Source organism: Lagenorhynchus albirostris, chromosome 15 (assembly GCF_949774975.1).
Source record: "Lagenorhynchus albirostris chromosome 15, mLagAlb1.1, whole genome shotgun sequence".
NCBI lineage: Eukaryota > Metazoa > Chordata > Mammalia > Artiodactyla > Delphinidae > Lagenorhynchus > Lagenorhynchus albirostris.
The window spans coordinates 74,345,302-74,366,455 of NC_083109.1; the positions used below are offsets into that span (position 1 = coordinate 74,345,302).

The 21,154-nt window shown below is 45.9% G+C and overlaps 1 protein-coding gene across 1 annotated transcript in view; it reads right to left on the reverse strand.

The window, feature by feature from the left end:
* Positions 1-21,154, reverse strand: part of GALNT17 (polypeptide N-acetylgalactosaminyltransferase 17) — a 447,370-nt gene that overhangs the window by 6,155 nt on the left and 420,061 nt on the right. The window contains exon 9 of the mRNA XM_060122908.1: positions 13,111-13,206. Coding sequence (XP_059978891.1) covers positions 13,111-13,206 — 96 coding nt within the window. The remainder of the gene's footprint in view (positions 1-13,110; positions 13,207-21,154) is intronic.

Here is a 21,154-nt window from a genome sequence, read left to right on the forward strand (position 1 = left end):
CCCCAGTCCTGGATTGAGAGCCCATCTAGTCCAGCACCACCGCTCCGCACTCCCCAGTACTCCTTCTGTAAGGACCTCCGCTTCCCATCCTCTGCATGTCCAACTTGCTTTCCTGCCTCCAGGGCTTTGCTTCAGCTGTTTCCCTGCCTGGAAATGTTAGTTACTGGGCTCCTTCTAGAACTTTCTGGCTTCAACTCTCCTAGAGCTCAACGCAATTCTCTCCATTCCACAATGTCTCCTTTCATTCTTCCAGCCCCCAGTTACCTCCTCTCCAGTCTTTGGGACAACGTGGATTCATATCCTCTGGTGCCTCCCTTCAAGGCATGGAATAGTCCCATCTCCTCTGGACCATCCTGTGTGTCCATTCACCAGTGGATGGACGTTTGGACTGTTTCCACTTTGGGGTTATTATAAATTATGCTGTTATGAACAGTCCTGTATAAGTTTTTATGGGAGCGTCAATTCTCTTGTTTATACAGTTGACCCTTGAACAACACATGTTTGAACAAGGCAGGTCCACTTACACGTGGATTTTTTTTCAAGAAATATGTACTACATGATTCTCCATTGGTTCAACCTGCAGATTCAGAAGCACAGATAAGAAGGGCCAATTTCTCATATATTTCCTCCTAACATTCCAGCTAAGACTCTTCTGGGAACTGAACTGCTGCACTAGGCTTGTAAACTGGTCCCCCTTCCAGTCCTTCACAATTTCCATTTGGCCTTCCCAATCCTGCAAATTCAGATTCTATCATTCCCTGCCTCAACCTTCAATGGCTCCCAATGCCCACGGATTTATGAATAAACTTGTAACCATGATCTTCTACTGTAGGTCTCCAACTCACCTTTTGTTTTAACTCTTTGATTCTCGGCTTAGTCTGGCAGATGACTTGCAGTTTCCCAAAAAGAGCCAACAGTCTTTCCTGAATAAATTATAGCCCCACCCTCCCCCATCTCGCTTCGTTCCACAAAGCCACCCCACCACGTGATCTATTTCAGCTTACATACTTGTGTGATATTAACATGTGTTTCCCTGTTACAGATTTTTGTCATTGTTGTTTTAGTACCGCAGCATCCTACCCATTGTTATATAGCACAAGGACCAAGAAAAGTATCTCGCAAAGAGCCAAAGCTCCATAAATGTCTTTTGAATTGAATGGGATTATTCCAGATTTGGCTGCTGGGCCCATGAGAAATAAATGTCATTATCCACAACCCGAATGCATTAGGAAAAAACCCTCTGAGCTCAAATACAGTTAATTCTCATTTAGGAGGAAAAGGAATTTTCTATTAGAAATGATCTGAGAGGCATGTAAAACTATTAACCCACATTTAACAGCCTTGAGGGAAAACTCAACTATGCAGGTTATAGCCAAGTAAACAAAACCCAGCCAGATAATTGTGGAATAACTCTGGAACACAGCAAAATCTATCAGATTGTCAATAAAAACATGGCTTGCAATGGCTTTCATATTAAGGGTCTTTCTTATCACTTTAAAATCAGGCCTAGTGAGGGTAGAAAACCATTGCTAAATGAAAAATGCAGTTTATCCAGCTTCGAGCCAGGAGACAGAGAGATGGGTTCTGTTGATTCAAAACTGCTTTGGGGTGAATTTATTTGTTCGTTTCATGGCTGAGGCCACAAGAGTGGTTTCTGGTGACTACGTGTACATGTGTACATTTTAAAAAGCAAATAGACTTTCTCCATCACTGTCCAGGGCATGCCAGCACTCAAACTGAATACAGAAAAAAAATATTTCCAACTGTATCTCAGAGTGGATGCATAGTGCTGCCTGGGAGCCGGGGTGGAGCAAAGGAAATCTCTTGGGTGGTGGGGGGGCAGGAATGGAAATGTTCTGTAGTTTGATTGAGCAGGGAGTTCCACAGGTGTGTACACCCGCCAGAACTCCTCAAATTGTACACTTTAAACAGACGGTTTATTGTACCGACCTTATACTTCAATAAAGTTGATTTAAAAATCTATCTGGGAGCCTGGAAGGCACGCTGTGGAACAAGATACAGTTCCTGCAGAGAGAGCCAGCTCCTGGCGGGTGGGATGGTCCCCAGGACCTCTCTCCTCAATCTTCTCCCATCCACCATTATGACCCACCATGCTGGATTCAAGCACGGTGTTTCCAGAAAATGCACTTGCTACTTGGAATGAATGGGGAGACATATTTGTGCTACAAAACCTTAGGTTGATTTTCCTGCAGACGGGTCCAGGAGTGGATGGATTGGGGCAGTGTCCCTGGAGGTACGGGAATGGCAGGGTCTGGACCACACAGCTTTGTGGCGAGAGCTCGGGGCCTCTGGGAGAGGAGTCCTGAGGGTGGGGAAGCACCAGGATGAGGGTCGGAAGAGGCAAGTGGGACAGGGGATGGGTGAGCAGTGTAGCCCTGTCCTACTTCCCAAGGACCAGGAGCAAATTCCTAAGCATGCCTGCCAACCTCACCCTCAATGCTAAATGGGCCAGAGGAGCAAAGACTCTGCTTTTCAAGGAGACAGACGCTGTTTTTCAGTAAGCAGATGCATGTCTTTCTTGTCTCTATCTGTGAAATAGGAAGGTAGGATTATATCCTGGTACGGTATGGAAATGCTGGTAAGCATTTTTTTCCCTTTTCAGCTGATCTTAGTTAAATCTGTCTCACCTTCTCATTCTGCCAACTCAAACAGCAGCCTGGCTTTGTGCTGGGTCATCAAAGGAGATAGCCTATTATATGGTTAAGGACTCAGACTCTGGAGCCTGTTTAAGAAATCCAAGCTCTGCCACTAACTAATTTTATGACCCTGGGCCAGTTACTTTGTCTTCTGGAAGTCTGTTTCCTCATCTTCAGAATGGGGCTAATTTTAGGATTTATCTCATGGGGTAGTTATGGAACCAAACAAATTAGTGAGAAGAGGATGCAGTGTATAGTAAACCCCGTGTGTTTGTTACCCTTATTTCCCCAGACCTCACACACCAGTGGAGAACTGGGGCCTTGTTCCTGCTTCACTACAGATTCCTCTTCCTCCATCTCGGCTCCCGTGTGGGCTCCTGGGGCCAGCATCTCCCAGCCCTAGTTCCTTCCCGACACTCAGCCACTCCAGGCTTCCCACTGTCTCCAGAACCAGTTGCCCAGGGGAGGCTGCCCCAACGGCTTCAGCGATACTGCTGGGCAGCCCAGGACCCTCAGGCAGCTACCCAGCCCATCAAGCTCCCTTGGGCTGGGTGTGTGCGTTTCTTGGGTTGGACGCCTGACCCCCCATCCCCTACTGCTCTGCTCCTGATCCCCTCACTTCCCTCCCCCACTTCCCTTCCCTGGTTTGGTCCAGATCCTACATGCCCTTGCCTGGAATGGGCCAGATTCCTGACAGGGTTGGGCCTTGAATTGGACTCTTGACACTCAGCATCCCCAAAGCCACTGTGTGATCCATGGATGCCTGCCCTGGGGCGTTAGCGCCCATGGCCTCTCTCTTGGACTCTGCCCCTCCTGCAGTGCCTCTGCAGTGGGGGAAGAAGAGCTCAGCCTGTTTTCTGCTCCTGGCATGTTCCCTGATGAATCCAGGCAAGCCATCGGCTAGAAGCCAGCCTAGATCAGCCTGGACCACCCGAAAATTCAGAGCCTCAACAGAGGAGTTAGACGTGGGCCTGGTTATGACATCCACACGTGAGAGCGGGCGTGAAGATGCTCTGATGTGGAACCAGCCCCAGAGATTTAGGACGAGGTTTCCATCATCACTGAACCCCCATCATACTCCGGGCCTCATTCTGGGGGTGTTCATTCGTTCATTGGCAGGATGTTATTTAACCCATGACAATGACCCTACAAAAGTCAGGGCACGCCCCCTTTTTTTTTTTTTCCAACGCAGACACTATATTTTTTCCGTCGATTCTAGAAGCCCAAACTCCCACTGGCATGGTGGTTCCTTTCGTGCTGCCCATCTCCACCCTCCCAGCTGAGCCCACCAGTGCATCCTGGTGCTTGTCCCAGCCTGAAGCCACCCTGGGCTCACCCCAGGGCCACCACACAGGCTTGGCCAAAGCATCTGGCCCCTTCCCCCTGCCCCAGGAGTTAATAGGCCATTTGTGTGTCCTTCATTCAACATTAAACATTTGTACGTTGCCCACCATGTGCCACGGCCTCTTCATGTTCCACGGAGAGAACGCGTCCCCGGAACTCCCCGGAAGAATGCCCTTCCCTGGAATCTGGGGGCTTCAACATTGTAAGCTATGCTAGGTGAGCTGGAAATTGTAGGTCTTGGAGGGTAAACCTGGGTTGGTGGATCAGTTGATTTCCATGTCTCTGTTGAGGCAAATTCATAAATTCCTCTTAGGAAAAAAAAAAAAAAGCCTACGTTTCTGCTCCAATATCCCATAATTCGATGCAGGGGAAATTATAATTTTACTCAAATTCAGATGACAGACATCTACTTTCTGAGCATTAATTCTCACTGTTCTCTAGATCTTCCACTAATGTTTTAGAAACGTAGCTAGTTTTTTTGTTTAGTCTTTTATTCCCCTTATTCTGCTTTTAAACATGCTTGCAAGTGCCAGTCCCTCGTAGCCACTTCATCTGTCTTCTCACCTTCCCTCAAAGCCGAGCTTCTGGAAAGTTCTCTGCATCATGTCTCCACCTCCTCACCTCCCTTTCTCCCCTGCACCCAATCCAGTCTGGCTTCCTCTTACCCACGGTTTTCTTGTTACTGCATTGAACATGCAGTGCAGTCTGGCTACTGGCCCTCTGGGCAGCCGTGTTTGGCTCTGCTCTTCCTTGGTTGGTGTGACACCCACCTTTCTGGTGTCCGGTGCTCTGGCCCCATCACCCACTAAATGTGGAGCCACACCAGGGTCTGTCCTAGGACCCCTGGCCTGCTGTCCCCTGGGACGCACCTGGAGCCCCATCGGCCTCTGCAGCTCTGCCCTCAGCACTGAGTTGGAATGTTCAGCTGCCTGGGGAGGACACCACGTTGGGATTCCCAAAGCCTCACCCCCAAACTCACATGGCCCACAACAGAACTCAGTGGTCCACCGTGTGGGTGGAATTCCAGCAAAGTGTCTCATACTTGGCACTCTGGACAACCCTAGCTCCTGAGCCAGGCAGATGGTACAATGAGGACAGTCTAGAAACTTCAGCCACCCACACTTCGGTCTTCCTTTGGCCGCGTCTGATGGAAACCCAGACTCCAGAGGCCCCGTCATCCCGTACCAATGGCCTAAACTCAACTAGTCCTAAACTCTTCAGCGAGAAATAAAATATTGCCTCTGCCCTATCAGTAAACAAAGGAGGTCCAGTCCTCAGCGATTGCAGCCACCTGGACGGTGAGCCCTGAGGGAACTCAGGAAGGAAACAGAGAATACCTGCCGTCTAGCAGCCATCAAACTGCAGCCACCCCAGACGGTGCAGCCTCAGAATGAGAAAACACAGGATACCGGCCCCAGATAGCAGAGGTGCATACCAAAGGAATGGTGTCAGTGAGCCCAGACTCTTGCATCTTCCCATACATAGAAAAGTGCTAAATTCCGTAACTTGAGAAGTCTAGTTTTCTTTTATTTACAGTAACCTTTTCTTCTGACTACCTGGGGTTGTTGTAAGAACTCCTACGTATCCTGGGTTCCCCCCTTCCTCTTTGGAACAGTTTTCTCAGCGTTTATCTGAGAGGCTGTCTCTCGGGTTCGAAGTTCTAAGTCCGCCGAATAAAACCTAACTCTCAACTTCTAGGTTGTGCATTTTGTTTTCAGTCGACATTAGGATCCACCCTTAATTCTGATCGGCCCTGTTCTCAGATCCTCTTCATTTCAAACAAGCAATGTCTTTGGAAACAATCACTCAACAGATACCACTGCTCCAAAGAGAAATCAAAACTCTGAACTGAACGGTCAGGGGACAAGACTGTTCAAACATTTTGTATTTATTTGCTCTGCTGCATCTCATGGTGCTAAGACCACAAAGACCTTTTAACTAGGTGGTTTCACCTTCCCCCTTGTCCTTCAGAAGCAGCAATGTTGTTTCCTTATTAATTCGGTGATACGAAAACCACCTAAGAGAGCAACATATTTCTTTGAAAAAAAAAAAAAAAAAGAAGGCTGAAAGCAAGCCTCAGAAATGATAATGGTTGTTTGAGGGTGGTAGGATTATAGACGATTTAAATCTGTCTTTTTCAAATTCACCATAACGCTGTCGCACCTTTAGGGAAAAAGAAGAAGATTGGCAGTGACTCGCTTTGAATTTAGTAGCTCTGGGCAAGGTAGGAAGGCTCAGTTGCTAATGTGGCCACCACCCTAGTGTTCCATCTGATTTCATTATTCCAAGCCTAACAGCAACACAAAACCTGCCTGCATCACTTATCGTGTCTGGAGGAAGATTAACTCAGCTTCTAAGGAGATGGGAATTTCCTGGCGGTCCAGTGGTTAGGACTCCGTGCTCTCACTGCCGAGGGCCTGGGTTCCATCCCTGGCTGGGGAACTAGGACCCCACAAGCCCCACAAGCCCCACAAGCCCCTCGGAGTGGCCCAAACAAACAAACAAACAACACCCAATAACTTCCAAGGAGATGTAAAATTTTAACTAAGAATCTTCACTGGAAAACAACTTATGATCGTAACTCCGATTTTCTGGGAAGACTAGCTCATCAACCCATTCTGGCGAGAGAGAAAAAGTACAGGAATTCCTCCTTAACCTGGAGTCCCCCTTAAGCAAAATCAAATACATGTGTCTGTAGTTCTGTATGCCATTTAGGACATCAAGCATCCCTGTTCCCCGTATGTGGTCTGTGAGACCTACTTTTCAGGGATAATTAGAAAGTGGGAACCAAGGACTGGAAATAGAAAAGCAAAGCAAAGCAGATGGCAGAGAAAGAGGCTTGGGTCTCCCGCTAAGTCTCGGGAAAGTCTCAGGGAGCAGAAAGCAAGTAACCCTGCTCTCCTTCGAGGTCTGCGAAGAGGGTGGGCGTGAGGGATGCCCACACGGGCTAGATGATAGCACAGCCCGGGAGGCAGGAGCTAACAGCTCTGAAATAATAAAACCAGAAACGTTTTGAATGTTTGGAGAGAAGATGAGTCAGAGGAACAGAAAAAGAGAATCTGCTGCGAAGCATAACGGATTTTTAAGTGTCGCACCGGAACACGGGGCAGGGTTTTTCAAAATATCGCGTAAAAGATGGGAAGTGGAAATACTGCAGCTCAGAACCTCCGAGATGTCACGCTTCAGCACCGGTACTGTCTCTCCTGCTTTCCGTTGTCTCTTTTGTGTGTGTGTAGGTTTCCCAAATGTAAAAAATACCTGCCCTCGCTCCTCCAACCCTGTTGTCCCACTGCGTCTAAGGCGGCTCTGCTTTGACCTCGTGGTGGTTTCCAGGAATCGAGGGATGACAGGGTTTGCTTCTTACCGAATGTGGGAGGCTTGCTTCCAGAATCACGGGCCTGTTCGCTGGGGCAGAGCCATCTTGCCCTGGGTGCTAACCCCTATGTGCTCTTCGTGGCTCCGTCCCCTGAGCCCACCCCTTACATGACTTCACCTGGAAGCCAAGGGTGCTGGATGTCATGAACTTCTGCATTTTCCGAGTGCCCCCCGCAGGCTAAGCTCTGTCACTCCGTGCGGCACTAGCGCCTTATTGGCAAAATGCATCATCGTGACAAGGTGTTTGGATGATGGATTGCTTAAACGACGAAGCCATCAAGGCATAAGTCCAAGATGAGATTACATTTAATTATGGGATACAAGAATTTTCATCTGTCATTCCGTTGATGAATTAACTGAGGGAGGGAATGTGAGCTTCTCAGAAAAGAGGGGAGAGGAAGACTAAACGTACTGACCGAAGGACAAACAGGGGAGACCTGTGATACCCTCCCAGGAACCCACTGGACAGGAGAGTTCCTTGGAACAAAGCCTGACTTCTCTCAATTCCTCTCCAAGGTGCACACCTCGTCTTAAGAACATCCTTTGCAGCTTGTACCTCTTTCAAAGAGTGTTCCGTGGAGTCCCCAGGGCCACTGCACTGGAATGCTTGCCGGTCATGCTCTGTCCATGGCGGGGCTGCTGGAAGCTGTGGTCGGTCCACAGCTCGGGAGGGAGGAGCCCGCACTGGAATCGGTGAGGCTGTGTGGGTGGTCCCCATGACCAGTGAAGCTGGTCCTCAGGTTGGATGTGTCGCCCCTACGCATGCTTCAAGTCTTTCTTCCATGCCTTGCTGGGAGCTAGAGAACGTCTGGGGGCTCAAGAATGTGAGACGCGTCCCCTCTCAAGAAGGTACAGCCCAGACCAGGAGTTCCAAGACCAGCCCAGACCCAGATCCAAAACCAGGAGTCACAGGATGGTTTGGAAAGTGGCCTGGCATCACCTGAATCTCAACTTTCAAAGCGGCAGGGGGAGTCACTACTTACCTGATAGGATAAACGTTACCCAAACCCAAAATGGATTTATTGTCAGCCTTTTGTTCCCTGTCTCAGTCCAGCCACGGCACTGGCCCATGAAGCTGCATCACTGGGACCTCGGGCAGCAGCTCGGTCGCAGGGACTCGAGAGCACCACGAAATGAAAGAATGATGCCCCGGGCCCAGCACTGCCTACCTTGTTCTCCCTTCTTGACCTCCGCCCTCAAGGGAAATCAGAATGGGAAAGGTTGACAGGTTCACCAGGTGGGCTGGGAGAGAGAGCAGGAAGGGGCTGGCAGAGGAGGGCGATCCCACGGCCAATATCCCTGCAGGGAGACCTTAGCTGTTGCACTGAAGGGACCCACGGGGACCTGGGCCCAGGATGGCAAAAGCTGGGAGTGTGTGGGAGAGTCCTGGGCCTCCCTAGACAAGACCTCCCGCTCTGAATGGGTTCGAGCCAACACCGAAGGCCGCCACTGTGCCCTTGACGTCTGTTTCTTTTATGTTTGTGATATAAAATTTATTTTAAAATAATTGTAAGATAAAAAGACAGCCAGGTTAAAGAAAAAGAAATTTAAATAAAACACTGGCTCAGAAAAGAAACGGCTGTTTGTCTGATGCAAATTAGTAACCAGACAAGAGCAAGGCTGGTCACTCGCTCGTGATGGAGCAGGCTCTCTGAGTGGCTGGGAACCGTTTCCATCTTGTTGACAAACACATGTTGCAAGGCAGGAAGTTACCCTCCTCAGTGCCTATTTTATCTCTGTTTAATTGCTGTTTGATAATAAATTACAACACAGAGTCCATTAATTAAACTAACAACGTCCGTGGAACACCAATTCCTTCTTCTGGGAGTTGCCTTGTTACGGGAGCTTTGATTCAGTTTGTTTGCCCAACAGCACTTTATGAAGTGGTTTAAAAAGATGCCAAGGCACGTGACTGGTGGGGCAACACTCCTGGCCTAGGGGGAGCGGGTTTGGGCAGGAGGGGGAGGAAACCTTGGTGAGCGTGAGGAAGGGCAGCCTGGCAGCTGGAGAGCAGTACCAAGGATGCACTCTAATTCAGAACATGTGGTGGAAGAGAAAAAAACCAAAACGAAACATTAGGTCTACTTTCAAAAAATCAGCTGCTGGAAAACGACCATGGTCCCCACTTACAGGAATTCATCCCAGAGTTGGGGTGGTAGGGAGCAAAGAGCAGCCTGATCTGGTTTGCCATTCCATCATCAACTAAACGGAAGGAGAATTCATTTGGAAAAGTTCTGCATGCAGGTGGAATGGGTGAGCGATGAATTCTAGATATTTCCCAACAAAGCCCCCTGTACTGGGCTGTGAAGGCCCCCAGCTCCCAGCAGGAGAGGAGAACTTGGTGCCCGGCTCCTGTCCTGGCAGGGAGTAGGCAGGTAGTCACCAGGGCAAAGACTCTCCTAACATTTCACCTGTGCTGTCTGGGAGGTAGGCTACCTGGGCATTCCAGCTGGATGGGTTTAGCAGGTGACCAGGTGGGACCTTGAGGGAGGGGATGCAACACGAGTAAAGGCTCTGGACAGAAGGGGTTGGAAGGTCAAGTTCTCAGGGAACTGCCCCAGACCGTTTGGAGATGTGGGCATCACAAGGGTGTCAGACCGGGGTTCTGAGCAGTCAGGGTACATGGGGAGGGCAGGGGGCCCTGGGAGGAGGTGGCCGCAGGGCTGTGAAAGGCAGATGCAGCCGCCTTCATGCCGTGGCCCTCAGGTTCAGCCAAATCCTTCCTGAGTGGCTTGGAGAACCTTCCCCTGAAACACCCAGGTGGCTTGGAGAACCTTCCCCCGAGACACCCAGGTGAAAAGGCACTGCTTCGAGCCATGGGAGGAAGCCCTCAGGTCTCTGGGAGGCATTTACTGGACCATCTTTACTCCTTTTCTCATTCACAGAAGTTGGCTTCAGAGCTGGTTTTTGACTACGCAAATCCCTGCATGTGATAGTGTCTGTTACCTCACAGTTAATAAGCACTCAGTTCAGATGGGACCTCTTCAGAAGGTCGGATGAGGAAACCTGGGAGTTCAGCGTTCTAAAAGCTACTCCTGGCATTTCCCAAAATGATGCTCACGTACAGCATGGTGGCCCAGAAGTGGGCATCTCCAAGGCTCCGTGTCCAGGCTCCAGCTGCCCTCCTGGCCCAGTACCACCACATCACCATCTCCTCTCCCAGCCATCCCGCCCGAGACTCGTGGGGGTGGATAACTGGCTTGTCATCTGACCTCTCCCAAGACGCAGCCTCTTAAATGGCTGACACAACCATCCCCTTCAGGCCACAACTCCCCACCTCCATTTCCCCGGCCACCAAGACTTTTAGGGTACTTTACTCCTCCAGACCCTGGCAGGGAAGAACTGGAGAGTCAGTAGGGACTGAAGGTCAGGACAGCTCCAGAGCGTCCATCCCTCTCTGAACTCCTCCGGGACTGGCTGTGCCTGATCTAAACATATCATTAGGGCTTCCCTGGTGGCAGAGTAGTTGAGAGTCTGCCTGCCGATGCAGGGGACGCGGGTTCGTGCCCCGGTCCGGGAAGATCCCACATGCCGCGGAGCGGCTGGGCCCGTGAGCCATGGCCGCTGAGCCTGCGCATCCGGAGCCTGTGCTCCGCAACGGGAGAGGCCACAACAGTGAGAAGCCCGCATACCGCAAAAAATAAATAAATAAATAAATAAATAAATAAACATATCATTACCACACTGCCCCCCACCGCAGCAGCAGATGAACCTTCAAGGGCTCCCCAGTGCCCTCAGGGTCAAGTCTCAAACTCTCCAGGACAGCATCCTCGCATCACTGGGAACTTGTTAGAAATGCAATATCTCAGCGCCCCCCACACCCCCCGACTCAGAAACTCTGAGGATGGGGCCCAGGAGCTGGTGCTGTCATAAGCCTTCCAGATGATTCTGCTGCACACTGACGTGTGAGACCCAGTGCCTTGGAACATGTCTTATGAGGCCTTGGAGAGCCTCCTCTCCATCTCTCTTCTGCCTCATCTCTCAGCACATCCCTCCCTCTTGCATTCTAAACCCTGGTCAAACTGGGCCACCTCTGCCTCTTAGCACCCAGCACTCCAGGCTATCTCACTCTTGTCACATCTTCTACACTGTAGGTTTCCTGGTCTTTCCTCCTCCAGTCTAAACCGCTTGAGAGCAGGGGCTGTATGTTATCAACCGCCAAACACAGTCGTCACCAGTGACTGCAGTAGGTGCTCAAGACCCATCTGTGAGGGAAGGAAGAAATGAATGGATGAAGACACTGGGCTCTTCAGTGCCTCTTGCCTTTGATGTTAAAGCTCTGTTTCTCCATGGAAGGAAGCAGGTCTGGGCTTCCTGGTCGTTCTTCTACTCCCTGCGGGCACTTTTAGGCAGTGGTAGGGCTCAGGAAATTTTCTGCAATTAAATGGACTGGATTTGAACTTAAAATGCTTGGGTTGTGCTGGAGAGCCTGCTCCAGCACAACCCAAAAGAGCCTGTTCACAGGCACTTGCTCCTCTGTGCCTCAGTTTCCCCATGCTGCCTGCTTGCCTCCTAGAGTGACCGCAAGGAGAAAAGGAGCAAATTCAGCCTGGCGTTACTTGTCCACTTTCAGAGGACACGTCACACACTGAAGGGAGCGGAGGGTCTGGATTCTGAGAACTACCTGCGGTGATAGGAAAGGAAATACAGCTCTTCTCTTTCCAGATGCTGGCTTAATGGGAAAGCAAAAGTGCTCTGAGCGGAGAGAACCACGAGCCATAAATGCACGCGAGAGTCTGTGTGTATGACCGATGAACATGAACTTGGCACGTAAGGTGTGTGTCCATAAAACATGAGAGAGATGAAGGGAGCTTACGGGGCATTCTGTCCACTGTCTTCCTTTTATAGATGAACAAACAGAGATTGTAAGTCTGGCTTAGAACCAACCATCTTGTGCTCCTATGGGATTGAATATGTTTTCCCAGTTTGTAGCTTGCCTTTTATTACTATTGGTTGACATAAAATTGGTTCAAACTTCGATGCATGTCAAGTCTAATGACATTTTTGGATATATTTTCTCCTGGTTCTAGAGGATTTCTGCTAAGCTCTTGGTGCACACACCCATATACGCGCGCGCGCGCGCACGCGCGCGCACACACACACACACACACACACACACACACACACACACTGAGGGCTAGCACAAAGCTGTCAAAGGAAACTCATTTACCAGGCTCTATTTTTACTCTGTTGGTTGATTGTTTTGCCCTTTTTGGTGATCTTTGCTATCTCCTGGGAGACCAGAAGACACGTGTGTTCTTTGAAATATTACTGCAAGCACATTTCTCCTTCTCAATCAGTGCTTGGCACTTGTACCAGCACTTACAGACCAGGCCATGCTTACCACCAAACTGGTGATGGCCTTTCAGAACAGAGATATCAATCAGATTCTCATGAGGGAAGCTGCTAACTCTTTGAAGTTGTAAACAGGCATATTTGGTTATAATTAAACATATGTACACGTGGCATCCGTTTGCCTATTAGCAAATGACACAAATTGTATGCCGTCTCCTTTCAGTAGGAAATGTGCCCATTGATCCTCTTAATATCTGTGCTGATGCTACCACTTGTGAATCTTTTCCCCGGTCTCTATAGAGAAACCACCAGAAAGCCTCTCGGCTGCTCAGAACAGGTAACAATTACCAAAGTAGAGGACAGGAGTTCCCAGAAGTCCTTCAAATCCCCTGTAGGTCCGGTGAACTTACTCCCTTCCTGATCCGAGACGGGCTCCTACCTGGGGTCCCCAGCCATGGCACGGGTACAGTATTGCTGTGTGGTTCTCCAGCGGCCCCTGGTCCAAGCAGACGTCTTTTGCCTTGCTGTTGCGAAGCTGCAGGAAGAGGCAAAATGTGACCCGTCAGAGCTCATCTGGTGGAGCTGCTACTCCCCATCCACTGCTCCACTGTGGCTTGGTTCTGACGTCTTGATGCAAAGGCCATGAGACCCACACGCCCGCCCCCAAGTAAGGGCCGAAGCTTCAGTCTGTGAGGTGATCACTTTAGCAACAAAGTCCTCCAGTGGGTGGTGTGGGTACTGGCCCTCTGCCTGTGACACACACACATGCACATAGCTCCCACATGCCCAGCACAAAGGAAGATCTCAGAGAACCTTTGGACATAGGAACATTGACTACACATTGGTTATCCAAGTGGACCCCGGTACCAGCACTGGTTTCCACAACCCTGGGAACCCTGGGTCAGCTTTTCAGGTCATTACTGGCATAGAGGCATGAAAAATAGTAATCAAAAGAGAAAAAAAAAATGTTGCCGTCAGGAAAAGCTCAAGCAACATTCCTTTATATATTCAAAAAATATTTACTGAATGCATACACTGGACCAGGTACCATTCTAAGTGTTCGGAATGAATCTGCGGAGGAAAAAACTTACCTAAGAACTTACCTGTAAGTTCTTACCTAATTTGGATGTAAGAACTTACCTAATTTGGATCTCCAGGCCCACTGTGATTCTATATTGGTGTCCATCCCACCCACCACCTGAAATCTCAACCAGTGGGAAAATGGCAACATTGTTGCTCTACCCCATACATCTGAGCCTCCTCCGGATTATATTCTCCATGGAAACCAAACTAACCAGGGATAAATCAAGGAGAGAGGCACGGGGCAATCTGCTTTTGCGCACCCAAGTTGTGTCTGGGTTCAGACAACTGAGCAGACTTTTAATAACTTTTTAAAAAAGATTTAAAAAGTAACACCATCTCATTGAGATGCTTTGGAAAATACAAAGGAAAGTAACAATGGTTCACAATCCTCTTACTCAATTTTTTCCCCAATTTTGGACAATTTAATTTTGTTCCATTTTGGCTGTAATGAGCAACAAAGGATAAAGCTTTGTTCACGTTTCAGGTTTCCTTAAGAATATACTCCTAGAACAGAGCCTACGCTATCAAAGGGTGTGGAGACCTTAATGTTCTTAAAACATGCTGCCCAACTGCTTTCTGGAAGCTTTGGACTAACTGATATTCCTATCCAGAAGGTATGTAAATACTTAACCAGTCTTGAGTTTCACCATTTAAAAGTATTGTGTTGATCAAAGTGTACAAACTTCTAGTTATAAGATGAGTAAGTTCTGGGCATCTATGTACAGCATGGTAATTACAACTGACAATACTGATAGCAACATACTTGACAGTTGCTAAGTGAGCAGATCTTAAATGTTCTCACCACAAAAAAGAAATGGTAATTATGTGGCATGTTAGCTAATGCTATGGTGGTCATCATTTTGCAATACATAAGTGCATCAAATCAACAAGTTGTACAGCTTAAACTTATACAATGTTATATGTCAATTATATCTCAAAGCTGGACAGAGAGAAAGAAAAAGAACATCAGCTTGGGGAAAAAAATCAATGGGGGAGCGTTTTTGTTTTTTGGAAGCTACAAGTTTCAAGCCAGAGGAAAAGCAGCTTCTGATATCTATAACCTCTTTTCTCTTGGAAACCAATTCCTTATATTAAATCCCATGTTTGAAATACCTAGGATAGATTCTCTTTTTCTTTCTTTCTCTCTCTTTCTTTCCCTTTTCTTTCCTTCTTTCTTTCTTTTCTTTTTTCTTTCTTTCTTTTCTTTCTTCCTTCCTTCCTTCCTTCCTTTCTCCCCTCCTTCCTTCCTTCCCTGTAGCATTCTTTTTATTTATTTATTTATTTATTTGCGGTACGCGGGCCTCTCACTGTTGTGGCCTCTCCTGTCACAGAGCACAGGCTCCGGACGCGCAGGCTCAGCGGCCATGGCTCACGGGCCCAACTGCTCCGCAGCATGTGGGATCCTCCCGGACCGGGGCACGAACCTGCGTCCCCTGCATCAGCAGGCGGACTCTCAACCACTGAGCCACCAGGGAAGCCCTGTAGCATTCTTTTTAAACCCAAGGTTCCAAAAGTCCATAAACAGGGATGTAGAGAGAAGTGATGAATCAGACCTATTAAACAACATTCCCAAAGTTGGTCCAAAGAGAGCTATCTTTAAAGAATTGCAAAGCTAGCTTAGGAGACCAGCACTATGACTTTAGTTCTTTTATGGATGCTTTAAGGAAATGCTTGTTGCCAGTGCTTTCGATGGTGCAAAGATTAATTACATGGAAAAGCCCAGACAACTTCTGAGTCAAAAAGTAATTCAGAAGAGTTAGATTTTTGAAAGTGATGAAATTTTAGAAATACCTTTACCAATGTATTTTGGTTTTATTTTTCTTTTTATGTATACATAAGAGCAATATGGTAAAAATGTCTACTGAAGTCTAACAAAGCATTTAAACTAAGTGTAAAATAAAAATTAGAGGTGATAAAAATTAATAAAAAATATTACTGTTTGAGAGCAGACAAAAGATATCCTGTTTTTATAAATTTATACTGAATAGTAAATTGGAATGCTTCATGTTTAGCAATTATTCCCTTTTTGAGAATTACCTATGTACTTTCCCATTGGGATCTCAAGTGGTTTCATTATAGATTTGTAAGAGCTCTTTACATATTAAGGATATTAATGTTTTTGTGGCATATGTGTTCCATATAATGATTTCAGAAAGCCAGGCTTTTAAATTGTGTTTCTAATGTTTATGCAAGCACATCTCTCTTTCAGTAACTTAATAAATATTTATTGAGGGCCTGGTACTGTGCTAAGTGGAACGAGCACAAAGATAAAAAAAAAAGAGTCCCTGCTCTGAAGCATGGTCTGAAGAGAGAGACAGACACAGGAAGAGCTAGTACAATGACTGAATTATGCCAGGGCAGCAAGGAGCCTGCCTTCACTCCATCTGAGGGCTTCAGAGACTAAGGGGAGATGACACCTGAGCTAAACGTTAAAGAGGATAAGTGGAAGAGATGCTGGCAATGTTCTGTTTTCCACCCAGGGGACGGCTACACGGATTTTTGCTTTATATTATTATGTTGCACATGTTTCGTTTATGCATATTGTATGTGTGTCATATTTCATATAAATAATGCTAAAAGAAAAAGAAAAGACGAGCAAAAGTGAACTAGGGAGCAAAGGCTTTTCAGTATGAGCCGAGCACAGAACTTGGAACAGAAGAGTTGGTGGCTAATGTTTCTGTACACACTGAAGTGCTTTTGCATTGGAAAGGCAGTATCTTACACATGTAAGAGTCAGGACATAAAGTATTGCAAATATTTAAAAAATTTTTTCTTTTTATTGAAGTATAGTTAATTTACAATGTTGTGTTAGTTTCTGGCGTACAGCAAAGTGATTCAGTTATATATGTGTGTGTGTGCGCGTGTGTGTGTGTATCTTCTCTATATGTATTTATATATATATTCTTTTTCATATTCTTTCCCTTTATAGTTTATTACAAGATATTGAACATAGTTCTCCATGTTATACAGTAGGACCTTGTTGCTTACTCTATATGTAGTAGTTAGTATCTGCAAATCCCCAACTCCTACTTTACCCCTCCCTGCATATCTTTCTTTAAAAATTAATTTAAGACATTCCAGCTAATAGAGCAGAATAAAAATGTACAACTCAAGGAAGAAAGACTTATTATCTAGGTGGGTGTAGGCCCCAACACTGCTTGTAGGGTGAGGCAGAAACACCAGGGGCTGACACCTGCTCAGAGGTGTCTGTCTCCCTTTGCCTCTGTGCTGGGGTCTGGTGTGGCAAAAAGAACTAGTAGCAGTGAGCATTAAAATACAATTGTCTGAATAATGGTAAATTCTGTCACGGAACTGCATTTGACTAAAAAGTTATTCTTCAAGAAGGTATAAAGTGTAAATAAAGTATAATAATGTTTGAGTTTTAACATTCCACATAATGTTAACAAAAGACTGAAAATTCACATCAACCGATGAAGAGGTCGGTAAAAGTTCTTGTATCACATGCCACTTGACCCTTCATCCTGGAGGCTCAGAGATTCATTTAAAAAATAAATTAGAGGTTACCAAAATGTAATTATAAGAACAGGGCATATACAGTGCACATGATGAGAAAGCTTTTTAAAAGCCCCCAAACAAGCTAGCTAAAAAATGAAGAAAGAACAAGGAGCATTAAAACCAGAAATACTCACTGGCCTGGGGAAAAACTCCCAAACAGAATTGTACACGAAAAACAAAGGCTAGAAAGTACTCATATAGTGTGATATTCACTCTGCCTTCCTCTTTTTCCCACTGCTCTGGGGTCTGGGTGTGGTGAAAAGAACCCACAGGAGTGTTAAAAACAGAGTTGTCTAAATAATGCTAGATTTTGTTACCAAACCGAATTTGATTCAGTTTGGTTTTTTCCATTTAATACTAGAGTCCACCTGAAATATATTTCAGTATATGGTGAGCTCAGCAAGCAGAGAAGGAGTAAGAGAAACCAATGCCCTAACATGTTAACATCGATCATAGCTGGGAATTGAGATTTTTTTAAAAATAATTAATTAATTTATTTATTTTTGGCTGCCTTGGGTCTTCGTTGCTGTGCGCAGACTTCCCATTGCGGTGGCTTCTCTTGTTGCGGAGCATGGGCTCTAGGCTCGCAGGCTTCAGTAGTTGTGGCACACGGGCTCAGCAGTTGTGGTTCGTGGGCTCTAGAGTGCAGGGTCAATAGTTGTGGCGCACAGGCTTAGTTGCTCCGTGGCATGTGGGATCTTCCCACACCAGGGCTCGAACCCGTGTCCCCTTCATTGGCAGGTGGATTCTTAACCACTGCGCCACGGGGGAAGTCCCGGGAATTGGAATTTGACGTAAGTTTTATCTTTTTGTTTTCTATGTAACGTATGTATTGAATTTATTACTTTAAAAAGATAGGAAAATTTGCAAAAACAAAAGGCTTCCCCCTTCCAAAAATCAGATTATGATCTCTATGTTATCTCCAAGGCCACTCCACCCTTCAGCTCCACAGCTGTCATTTACACTGTGCTTCATGTGAAGGGCAGGCCCTGGAGTTGTGCAGTCCACAGCCTGGGGAACTGTGCCCTGGACTTCTGGCATTTTCTCATTTTTATTCTTTCTCTTTGCAAAGGTATTTTTCTTCATTTATAAAATCATCACATAAACATTAGTGACACTTGGGAAAACATGATAAACAGTTCCGCATAAGAACTGTCTGTCCCGCTACGTAGAAGTTTCACCTCCCAATACTATTCTCTTGCTTACTTCCGATCCAAAATGGTAGCTAATCTACTTTTATAATCCTGACTTTTTCCTCTTAAGTCTTATATTATCAATATTTTTCTCACATCATTAAACTTTTGTATACACGTTTTGAACTGGCTGCAAACTACTGCAAACTATTCATATAGTATATTTAACTAACCTTCAAGTTAAATTCAAATTTTTGATCAAGGAAAAAATAAATCCCCGAGGTGAACAATTTTACTCGCAAATCTTTGTCCTCATTTCAGATTATTTGCTTGGGATAAGAGTGGAGAGGAAAGTATGACTATCATTAAGCCTTTTAATACAGGTGATTCAAACCGCTTTTTAAAAAGCTTGTTTCAATTTGCACTCTCACCAGAGGACCTGTGCTTTTTCATATTGCTAAGATCTCGCTGGCAAAGTACCAACATATAGTCCAAAATTGAACCTTTGTTCATTTGGTAGAAGGAAAAAAGCTACCTCAGTGTATTTTAAATTTTAATTTCTTTGATTATGAAATAAATATAAAAATTTCATCCACTTGTATGTTCTCTTGTACTTTGTCTATTTTTCTTTGGGGATGTTTTATTTTCTTATTTAAATCAAAATTTTTATTTAAATCAGTTCACAGAATTCATTATACATTAATGGTATTATCCACTCATCTATAGTATTTATGACATACAGATTTCCAGCTTGGAATATTATTTCTCCATTCAGTTGATATATAGATTATTTTAATATTTATGAGCTCATATCAAATATCGTTTTTCTTTGCATTTTCTTCCACAGCTTTCACTCTTAGAGAGCCCGTCCCCAGAGTTCAGATTCATATCTATTTCCAGATGGTTCGATCATGGCTTCTTTTCTTTCATTTAATGCTATAGTCCTTCTGAAATATACTGGGGGATATGATATGCTGTAAAAATCTAAGTTGTTCTCTTTTCCAAAGAGCTGGGCAATTTACCCAATTGTCTTACAAATAATCCATTTACTGCCCACTATTTTTCGATGCCTCCTTTATAGTTGATCTTCGAAAACCAAAAACAAAGAGAAACATGTGGACCTATTAATAAGTAGTAGGACGTACCAGGTACTGGTCTGAGAACTCTATATATGGCGGCTTGTTTCATCTTCCCAACAACCCCACGCAGTAGGTACTTTCACTTCCCCATTTTACAGATGAGGGGACAGACGCCGAAAGGAGCCACTCGGACTTGAACCCAGCAGGCTGGGTCCAGAATCTTCACGAGTCCTTAACCACTACACTCACTGCCCCTGCAAGAAGCAAGCTCCCCATCCAGACTCCAGCCCCACAGGGACACTCCGCCTGCACCTTGATGATTTAACCTGGGGCTGATGTACTCCCTACAAAAGGCTTCTCGCATAAAACAGAGAACTTCACAGTTGCAGAAAAAGGAAACACTCTAAGTCCATGACAGTCTTCCTAGCTTCAGCCTGATTGTCACGGGGAGTTCCAGGGAGCCCTGGGAAGAAATCCAAATGCCAGAAGTAGTGGGCTATCTCTGGTGGGTCCAGAGCACCGGGCTCCCTGAGCCCTGACCAGAATCTGTGCCGCCGATTCCTCATCCAAACACACAGGGACGTAACAGGGAAGATGCCCAAGTGCTTATACACACGCATGTTCTCAGCAGTGCTGCTTAGAATATTTTTTTAAAAAAAGGAAACAACAGAAATGTCTATGTTTTCAAGCAAAACACAGCATACACAAAAGGTACCATTTTATACAGCCATTAATAATGTTGCAGAAAAAGGCTTAACACAGGAAAATATTCTCTATTATTAGTAACATTTCAAATTATTAGGCATTGTGGACAGCCTGGTTTTAGTTTCAAATATCTATATACATCTATACCCATATCTATATCCATAGACAGGTGTATATAAAAAGTATATGTATGTATATAAAAACTATATTTTTAGTAAAAAGAAATACACACACACACAGTAAAGCAGACCACACAACCAAATGTACTTTATCTTTGGAATTAGAACGCTTACGTCTAATCCTGGCTCCATGACTTACAAGCTGTGAGACCTTAGATAACGTATTTCATGTCTGTAACTCTCAGCGTTCCTATCAATAAAATGGAAATAACACTACTGCCTAGTAAAGTGAGGGTGACTGAACACATATGTGAAAAGCACTTAGAACAGTACCGGCGCATTGTAAGCGTTCATTGCTATTATCGCTATTTTCAAACTTTTCTAAAATGCAGGTTTATGGCATTTGTAATAAGAGAAAAGTCAATCTGTTTCAATATTCAGAAAGGTGACTTCATAGAAAATCTGAGAAGAGCAGCCGTACCCTTTCTTTGGCAGTTAAGTGGCTCTGGCCTACGGCACTGGGCAATGGACAGACAGGTCCAGTCCCCGCCTCTCTTTACACCCAACTTCCTGCTCAATGTCCCTGGTACAGGTCCCAGGGGACCTCAGAATGTCCTAAACAGAACTCATGGTCCACTCCACACTCCACAGAATGTCCTACAGGTCCCAGGGGACCTCAGAATGTCCTAAACAGAACTCATGGTCCACTCCACACTCCATACCGCCCACGCCCCCACTGATTACATGTATCCCCCCACCAGCCGGTGAGAGCCTTGCTGTCAAAGCCTGCACCTCCAAAAACTAATCATTGAATGAATGAATGAGCGAAAGACTCTGTTCCCTGTTTT